Raw genomic sequence first — 9968 nt, 5'->3', positions numbered from 1 at the left:
CTTGAATTAATTAAAGAAAGAAGAAAAAAAAACGGGAGCCGGCTCTTATCGTTCACTTAAAAGAGCCGGCTCAAAAAGCCGGCTCGTTCGTGACCTACACATCACTAAAATAAACAGATCCTTAAAGTAAAATAGCACAGATGTCTATGGTCCAACAGTCAAAAGTTCAACACTGTTTTTTATTTATTATAAATCAATACATTTTATATAAAAAAAAAAAGGACAAAGGGGGGTCTGAAATAAAACCATTGATGTAAACCAAACAGATCAGGTTATGGCCACCCTCTTACCACACTGGACCCTTACCACAGACTCTTGATTAGCCAGCATGTCTAGTTAACACTCATCCCAAAACACCCTAGGCTATACTTAAAGATCAATCTACAGTTTGGAAAAGTTTCGAAATGGAAATAATGTGGTTGACAATCAATCTCTCTGCAAAGCGTTGCAAGTACAGCGACTAAGCATGCCATTGGTTTTATGTGAAATCATTACAACCATCACCAGCAGCAGTCAACATTAATTGTGAAGTGCGCATACGTTTTTTTTTTGTATAGCAGTTCAAGGATGTGAAGACTCCTGAAGGTAAACAACATAAGATTTGTGTGGCGCCCATAGTTAACGGTCCTGAATGTAATCTATTGAGAAATGACCAAGACCTAGGTTTAGCTGATTTGTTGTGTCACAGACTTCCTAAAATGAGATCAGTGAGTCATCTGAGAAAAAAAAAGCCAGCATCATTGTGTTGTACACACTTAACTGCTTCTTGAAAATAGGTGGACATTAAAATGGTAGAGAAGGGAGCGCAGCCAGCTGCTTAAACAAGCTAAGCCGCTCGCTGCACTAGTAGCACTCAAAAACACTCAACACAGAAGAGAGGGTGGGTCTGTTACCATGGAAACCAACTTGGATTTTAAATGGATATTACAATTGTATTATCTTTAAAAACAAAATGCCCTTGTGACAGGATTGTAATCCATTACTGTTACCGATAGTTGTGAAGGCGATACGAGTGCAACCAATTCATCCTCACAGCACTGCAAGATAAAAGCATACAATCTATCTAGATTAGCCCAATCAAGATGATTTCACTGACCCTTATGCTAAATCTCATGTTTTGACAGTAAGACATTATTTGTGTAGTTAACAAGATTTCCCTTCTTCTTTATTATTTTACCTTATACAAAACATATCAGCAGTGTTACCAGGTCAAAATGAACTGTCTATATGATAATTGTGGGAGAAGGTTATGGCTTTCTGTTGCCTGTTTTTCTTTCTAACTCTGCCGGGTTATGGTAGGTAGGTGGAGGTTAAAATGGACCACATGTCCAATTACTAAAAACACACATGGGAGGAGGGAAAAAGTAAAACAATAACTTAAATAGAAGTGCTTAAAATAACATTTCTTAGAGCCCTTTCGAAAACCAAAAAACATAAGGGTGCAAAGCAGGACTCCCACCCCAACAGAAAAGGAGAGCGAAATGAACAGCTGTAATGGTAATACTAATATGTATCCAATGATTCACAGATGTGCAGTTCAGGTGTAGATCATATCTGTCCCTCCCTTACATCTTGATTCCTGGTCAGTGGCCCCCCCACGTCTGTGAGCCGCGGCTTCCCTCTGTTTCAAGTCTATCTGTGGTGGGAGAACACTCTGTCTCAGTACACCTCCCCTCTTCCTCCTTCGCCATCAGTGCCTGTTCCTCCTCTTTTTTCCTGCGCTCCAACTCCCACTCCACGAAGGTGTCGAAGAGGCTGGGCCAGGCCTCGTCCTCGCTGTAGTTGCTCAGGTCTGGCCCGATGGCCTGGGTGAAGTTGAGGAACATGTTCCACGTGTCCCTCGAGATGCCTCGGATACTTGAGGGGTTTTCCGACAGGAAGTCCAGCCAGTGCTCCAGGATCGATGGCGAGTTCTGGGTGAACACCAGGCGCCACAGGGCGATGGCGATCTCGCGCTGCAGCGAACGTTGGCCCTCGTCTGCGTCCAGGCCAAACTGGAAGGTGAAGCGGTACAGGTCCTTGAAGTTCTCCTCGCCCCGGGCGTCCAGCAGCATGACGGGGAAACGTGAGCAGATGCCCTCGAGGCTGTCTGCCTGGATGGCCTTGCAGCCGTCAACAAACTCCTTCCTGGTGACACAAAGTAAACGGGATCGGACATCAGAATGATAGTGGACTATTTCACTCAGGATGATGAGGCCCAGAAGCAAAGAACATACTTTTTAACAAAACTAAATGAACAGCACCAGAGCTAACTAGTAGCTAAAGAACTATATAACTACTATCTGACTATCCAACTACTATAACAACTATCTATAACTTTGTTGTATATATTTTCTGTTTTAACGCCACTAATTTCTTTAACGCATTAATGCAATTGATCTTTCAGAGGTTGTGGTTGAGCTCAGTTTTAAAGCATATGAAGCTAGAAAACCTAAGGAATCCATCGGTACCAATGTCATACTTGCTTGTCGCAAAGGAGGCTAAATAACACTCCAAACTTGCGCTAAATTTTGGTGAGGAAAAACTGGCATGACCATTTTCAAAGGGGTCCCTTGACCTCTGACCTCAAGATATGTGAATGAAAATGGGTTCTATGGGTACCCACGAGTCTCCCCTTTACAGACATGCCCACTTTATGATAATCACATGCAGTTTTGGGGCAAGTCATAGTCAAGTCAGCACACTGACACACTGACAGCTGTTGTTGCCTGTTGGGCTGCAGTTTGCCATGTTATGATTTGAGCATATTTTTGAATGCTAAATGCAGAACCTGTGAGGGTTTCTGGACAATATTTGTCATTGTTTTGTGTTGTTAATTAATTTCCAAAAATAAATATATACTGTACATACATTTGCATAAAGCAAGCATATTTGCCCACTACCATATTAATAAGAGTATTAAATACTTGATAGTATGTGACAAATGAAAAACATTTTATGCAATTTAAGGTATACATTTAAAAAAAGGGTACTAAAAGCTCATTCTTTCAATCACTAATCACTTTGTTATTTGAGCCCTACAACAATATACAGTAGGCTTTCAAAGTCAAATGTAATATAAACAGCTTCAGTAAGCATTAGTTGACAATGAAACATGTTGGTAACCAGAGTGTGGTGTTGTCCAAAGCCTCTGGATAGAAAAGTGCTGAGTTAAAAAATCACAGGGGGGTGTGGGGGGGCTGTGACAAGTGACCCGGCCAGCAGGCAGCCCTATTCATCTCCCACACTAACTGCAGTGCAGAGCTGGGTCCATTTCCTGTGTGCCCCCTACCTGACGGTGGGGAGCTGTTTGTTTGTGTGTTTGTGTGTGTGTGTGTGTGTGTGTGTGTGTGGTCTAGTTGAGCTGCTGAAAACCGAGTGTGTGATGGATGGACCGCTGCACAGTGAAAGACTGACGGTCAAACAGTGCAGGGAGCCTCCTCTGTGGCTAGAAGTGTAGTTATCAGACATCAAGCTAGTTTATAGTGGTGCACAATATTTTGGTTAGCAGTATCAGGTAACAATTGCCTGATAAATGGTGATGCCTTTATTTGCTAGCGATAGTTGAGAGAAGAAAGAGATGCAAAAAAAGGCAGATTCAAACCGGGGGCATTGCAACTCACGATTGGCGCATCCAATGAGGGATTTTGTCTGTTAATTACACAATTTATTACAGCTATAATATACTTTCTTCTAAAATGTGACAATAACTGACCAATTTTAAAGTCATCTGAGGTTCTTTACATTTTAAAAAACTTTTTACATCTACCCAAAATTTAATTTCTTCATCGTTCATTACCACCGACACCAGCAGTCTAAGTGCCTTGTCAGGAATAGGAGGGACATTCTCACTGACTTGCAACTGGACATAGTGCTGGTCATGTGGGGGTGAACCGATATAACACGCAGTGGGGTGCCAGGTCTACTTCAGAAAAGTGTTAAATAGCTAATACCTTCACATTAGTACATAATGTTATACAGTGTCAGTGTGAAACTTTGTGACAGGAAGATTTGGACTGCCTTTCTTAAACCCCAGCATGAACAAAATGCCACTGAAATGAGACACAAAGTGCCTTTTTAAGTGCATTGAGGAGTTTTTGTAGCTGCTGCGCACGGAGCACATTGGCTAGAATAAACAAAGGCTCTCACATGGATCAGGCTGTGCGTAATCAATAATCAAAAATGCCTCGACTGGCCTCAATCCCACATATTTGCTGAGGGAATCCCTATGATGTTTACGCTTGGAGTAACAGAGTTGACAGCATGTTACAGGGAAGAGAAGGACTGGTTTCACGAAGCAGGTTTCCAGAGAAATTTGTTAATTAAAACCAACAACAGGTCTTTTTACATTTTTTAAAAGAACACTGTGTAGCATTGTGAGGGATCTATTAGCATAAATGGAATATAACATTCATAACTTTGTTTTCATTAGTGTATAATCACCTGAAACTATGTTTTTTTTGCTAAACTGTGTTTTTGTTAGCTTAGAATGAGCCCTTCATATCTACATAGGGAGCAGGTCCTCTTCACGGAGTCCACCATGTTGCTCCGTCATGTTTCTACAGTAGCCCAGAACGGACAAACAAATCACTGACTCTAGAGAGAGAATTTTGTGTTTTACGTTGCCTGAAGGCCACCGTATTTCTCCGACACACTTGTGAAACTGCGGCAACATGAGCCGCAGAGTGCAAAACCGTGGTACCGCCAGCCACCGCCTGACTTCCGTTGCTCCTAAAGTAGTGTTATTATGGTATGGATGGACTCTGAGCGAGGCGAAAACGTTACCATGGTTTGACACTCGGCGGCTTACAGCAGTCTTGGAAAAAGAGGAGCGAGCAGAGGGGTACTCGGTTGGTTGCAATCTGCAACCACACCACTAGATGCCACCAAATCCTACACACTGTACCTTTAATGTTCAAGATTTGAAGGGGAAATTGCTTTTTTTATTTGAATTTTCACCTTTATTGGATAGACCGACAGCAACTAACTGACGTTGCAGTTACATGGTATGCGGCAGTAGCTCGGTCTGTGGGGACTTTGGTAGCTGGAGAGTTGCCAGTTCACCTCCTGGGCACTGCAGAGGTGCCCCTTGAGCAAGGCAGCAAAACCCCCTACCTGCCTGACCATGGGCAGCCCAAACCCAAACATCTCTCCAACTGCGAATCTATTGGTCATGAGTGTGTGTATTTCAGGCTTATGCGTGGGTGTAAAATGAAGTTGTGTGTGTTAAATGAAATTGAATTTCCTCCTTGGAAGTTCCCCCTGGAGATTAATAAAGTAATTCTCCTTCTTCTTCTTCTTTTTAACCAGCAGGCCACCAGGACACAATGAGAATTGCCAAATATAATACCAAAATAAATATATATAATAACAGCATCCTGTTTGGTAATTAAATCAGGGAAGGCCCTAATGAAATATCTATATCTAACTGTCCAGTTCTCACCTATTGTCGATTACTATGCAGTAGTTATGCTAGTTCATCCTGATAAACAGATACCAGTGACGACAACAACACGCCCCATTCCCCAAAACTCCACCTTACCTTGTAAACTTGCACATGGTGGCTGCTTGAAACTTCCAGGCAAGAACGAGCACACGAAACTCTGCCGGGTCCACACACAGGTCATTACAAAACATCTCCATGCCTTCCTCCAAGATGGCATCCTCGTGTCCATCCTTGTAGCAGCAGAACAGCTCCTCAATGCGCAGTATCGACAGCCCGTCTCCGTCCAGACACTCGTCCTTGCGTGGTTCCCCCATCAGTGCAGGGATGACGGGCGTCTCCACTGTAACCTCCATGGCCTTGGTGCCATTCGACAGCTCACTGGTGGTTTTGCTACATGGGGCGCTGGGCTCTTCTTTGTGGCCACCGCTGCCTCCTTTCTTGTGGTGGGACTTGGAGCCGCCCTCCTTGTCTCCACTCTTGCTGCCGAGTGAAGACGTCGGATTCTTGCACTTGGTGACACACTGACCCATGTCTTCCTCCCTGGTCCCTCGTCTGTCTTTCCTCCTCGCCTTCAGTCCCCGTCCGAACCACCTAGACGCCTCTTCTCTGGCCCTGCGAGACGTCTCAACATACCCTCAGGACTGAGGTGAAGAACAATTTAAAAATGTTAATTGTCGTGGAGTGCAGCTCTAGACTGAGTCAGTCTTGCTCACAATCAGAAGGTTAAGAGCCTATTAGTAGAACAAAACTAAAACTACAGGAATTTTTGAACATTGAAGGTCAAGAAGTTACGGTACCTGTGCCAAATCTGCCACAATTCACTGCAAGACTTAAAAACCCTAAAAAGTGAAGACCAGAGAAAACAGTCTAAATGCAAACAGCCAATGCAGATTAACTATAGAAACCTGTAAAAAAAGAAATACAAGAAAAACATCACAGGTAACCACAGAAACCTACTGAGGTATAATTGGTTTTGTGTTACTAGAGCCACTACAAAACTTTAAGTTTTCCTTTGTGTCTTTGTGGTTCAGCCATTTATAGGCAATTCAAATATACCTTCATTTGAATAACTTTAACTTATTATGCAATTTATGAGCTTTATTGTGTTTCATAATCAGACAATCCCTGTTTGACAGAGGGGGTTTTACCAGGTCCTACAATAAGCAGTACATACAGTGTTGCTGCCTTGATCAACTTGCTGAAATAGCAACCATGGACCAAGAGTGTGGAGCTACTATGGTTGCAAATGAAAACTGCAAATATTTTCTAAGCCATTTTACAGCAATCATTTTGTTTGCATAGACTTTAATGTGATTATTCCAAATCTTTGGTTTCAAAAATTAAATGTAAAGCGGTTTCTTCTTTGAGGTTAAAATAAACATGATTACTTGGTCATGTGTGCCCCTTTCTATTTTTTTTTTTTTTTTTTTACAGGCTTTTAAACGTGTACATACATGCACATATATGCATGGAAAAGAAACATCGTTGTAGGCACTTACATGTTGCCACAGTAAAACTTAAATCTGCAAAGCATGCAACAAGCAAGTAAAGGCATCCAATACTTTTAAGGAGCGGAGGAAGAAAATCAGATTACTGACCGAATTGCATGTAAACTGAAGTTCATAGTAATCACACTGACGCAATGTGTATCTCTCTTCAACCTAATTACTTTCAAAGTAGCCTGGTTTCATGCGTCATCATTCTGCTATAACATCTACACACAAAATGTATGCGTTGATCAAGTGTTTGCTAACTTTATAAAAAGTAGCATCTCAGGGAAATTACTTACAGACAATCCCTCTGAAGGCATTGGCCACAGATCAAAGTGTCTTTCTATTCTGCTCCATCATTGTGACCTTGACATCCGCAATGCTGAAAAGACACATTATCTTGTTATGATAAGCAGAAAGTGATAGCTCATTGTTCCCCCAAATACCTGCAGGACTATTTTTGTCAACATGCTATTTTGAATATGTAATTTGAGTACAACAAAACAAGTTTGCCTCATTGCAGGATTATTACAATTACAGGTTTATAACAACAAAGAAGAAGAGGTTTTTACACTGAAAATATCTTAACAGTAGGTGTCCAGTGAGAGAGACCTCTCACAGGGCACAGACAGGCTTTGTCCTCAATTTGTTCCAACTTGTTAAGTATTGGTGTAAAAATCCACAACTTCTGAAACCAACTTTGTGTTGTGATCACTGATCTTGCAAAGACACTATTCCTATGGTTTAACACTAACAATGAATATCAGCAGAGGAGCAAATCCACAGTACTGATAATTGAACTGGGGCATGTCAGGGCAAATGTCCCTCTGTCCAACTTCCCCCTAACTAACACCTGATGGACATCTGAAGGCCCACTTATTCATTAGAAAATGTCATTATCACCAAACTATGGCATGCTATGGTAGCCAAACACCCCCAATATCCATCCATTAGTTTAACTAAACTAACAAGATCTAGTCCTAAAACTGCAGGGACAACAAAGTTGAGCTACAAATGTGTGATACGTGCAACACTGTTGTCAATGCATAACCCTAGTTAAACCTTAACTAACACCTGATGGACATCTGAAGGCCCACTTTATCATTAAAAAATGTAATGATCATCAAGCCAGAGCATGCTATGGTGGCCAAAACACCCCCAATATCCAGCCATTAGTTTAACTAAACTAACAAGATCTAGTCCTTAAAACTGCAGGGACAACAAAGTTGAGCTACAAATGTGTGATACGTGCAACACTGTTGTCAATGCATAACCCTAGTTAAACCTTAACTAACACCTGATGGACATCTGAAGGCCCACTTTATCATTAGAAAATGTCATTATCACCAAACTATGGCATGCTATGGTAGCCAAACACCCCCAATATCCATCCATTAGTTTAACTAAACTAACAAGATCTAGTCCTAAAACTGCAGGGACAACAAAGTTGAGCTACAAATGTGTGATACGTGCAACACTGTTGTCAATGCATAACCCTAGTTAAACCTTAACTAACACCTGATGGACATCTGAAGGCCCACTTTATCATTAGAAAATGTAATGATCATCAAGCTAGAGCATGCTATGGTGGCCAAAACACCCCCAATATCCAGCCATTAGTTTAACTAAGCTAACAAGATCTAGTCCTTAAAACTGCAGGACAACAAAGTTGAGCTACAAATGTGTGATACGTGCAACACTGTTGTCAATGCATAACCCTAGTTAAACCTTAACTAACACCTGATGGACATCTGAAGGCCCACTTTATCATTAGAAAATGTAATGATCATCAAGCTAGAGCATGCTATGGTGGCCAAAACACCCCCAATATCCAGCCATTAGTTTAACTAAGCAAACAAGATCTAGTCCTTAAAACTGCAGGGACAACAAAGTTGAGCTACAAATGTGTGACATGTGCAACACTGTTGTTAAAGCACATCCTCCAGTTAAACCTTAACTAACATTAGCTAGCATTTGATCAAGTTATTACAAAGTGGTGAGCATAAACAGGATCAAGTGAGCTTATAACAGCACATGCACAACACTCACAGATATCCTGTAAACACCTGGCATGTTCTCATCTATTCGCTAAATCAAATGGTGCTTGTTGTGAAGCTGTTATCGACATCCCCGAACATCGGACATCATAAAGCTGCCTGTCTGGCCCTGACGACGTCGCCATAGCTAGCTAGCTATCAGCAGCTCGGGTTCACTAAAAGTGAGCTATAAGCTAAGCTAGACAACCGAGGAATAAACACAGGTATCATGGTAAAGTAACTCACCTTTTGTGGAGTATTTGATCCTGTGGTATTGGATGAACATCACTTCAGAGAGGCGCCAGTAACAAATGAAGTTAAGTTGATACAATGTAGCGACCAGAGAGACGAACTGAAGGCAAACTCGTCAGATTGCTATACTGTAGCTAACTAGCTGGCTAAAAACTTCACACATCTATATCCTATTCAACTCTTTCTTTTAAACAAAACAATGTGCTAGTAAACCACATAGTGCTGTTGAATCCATGTTGAATGATGTTGGCTCTTTTGGAGTGAGTTTAAAGGACCTTCTCGGGCTGTAAGCAGGGTATTTCTTTGTGCTTCCCCCTTTTTAGTCATTGAGTGTAGCAGCTACATTGTGGGCATTTCTCCTGCATCACTTCCTCTCTCTGCCTACTAGAAGCCAACAGCTGATGGGTCGTCCCGAACGAGCCGGTTCAAAGAGCCGGCTCTTTTAAGTGAACCATAAGAGCCGGCTCGTTTTTTTCTTTCTTTAAAGGGACTGTTTGTAACTTTTTACACGTATAAATCTAACTGGTCGGTTTCCCATGCGCGCTCGCATGTGGCTACGCTGTTCAGACTCAGACTCCAACACAAACTACATGAAGCACCAAAACCTCAAAGTTATATCTAGTGAAGCCCTTCTTGCAAAACAGTGTCAACTCTTCCTGCTCCAGCCCCCCGACCACGGCCAGAAGACACAGGGGAGACCGTAGTTTTGGTCTCCAGGGTCGGAGTCTCTGCTCCGCTGCCTGCTTGTCTTCACTCACACACCGC

The 9968-nt window shown here is 42.1% G+C and overlaps 1 protein-coding gene across 2 annotated transcripts; it reads right to left on the bottom strand.

Moving 5' to 3' along the window:
* Positions 1-146: 146 nt before the first annotated feature.
* Positions 147-9589, bottom strand: dcun1d3 (defective in cullin neddylation 1 domain containing 3). 2 transcript variants are annotated; one of them, XM_037755274.1, is made up of 5 exons: positions 9198-9589; positions 7215-7297; positions 6223-6264; positions 5522-6066; positions 147-2127 (listed from the first exon to the last, which is right to left on the bottom strand). In XM_037755274.1, the coding sequence occupies exons 4-5, from the start codon at positions 5953-5955 to the stop codon at positions 1584-1586; spliced, it is 978 nt and encodes a 325-aa protein (XP_037611202.1). In that variant the 5' UTR covers positions 5956-6066; positions 6223-6264; positions 7215-7297; positions 9198-9589; the 3' UTR covers positions 147-1583. The 2 variants fall into 2 exon arrangements, with proteins under 2 accessions (XP_037611202.1, XP_037611204.1); XM_037755276.1 differs by lacking the exon at positions 7215-7297.
* Between the last annotated feature and the right edge of the window lie 379 nt (positions 9590-9968).

This window comes from Sebastes umbrosus, chromosome 20 (genome assembly GCF_015220745.1).
Source record: "Sebastes umbrosus isolate fSebUmb1 chromosome 20, fSebUmb1.pri, whole genome shotgun sequence".
Classification (NCBI taxonomy): Eukaryota; Metazoa; Chordata; class Actinopteri; order Perciformes; family Sebastidae; genus Sebastes; species Sebastes umbrosus.
Note: the sequence above shows the minus strand (reverse complement) of the source record. Positions and strands in the feature narration are given on the sequence as shown.

Coding starts and splice junctions, on each gene's coding strand:
- dcun1d3 (XM_037755274.1), bottom strand. CDS start 5,955: ATGGGTCAGTGTGTCACCAAGTGCAAGAATCCGACGTCTTCACTCGGC. Junction 2,128..5,521: donor ACCATGTGCAAGTTTACAAG/GTAAGGTGGAGT, acceptor TTGTGTCACCAG/GAAGGAGTTTGTTGACGGCT.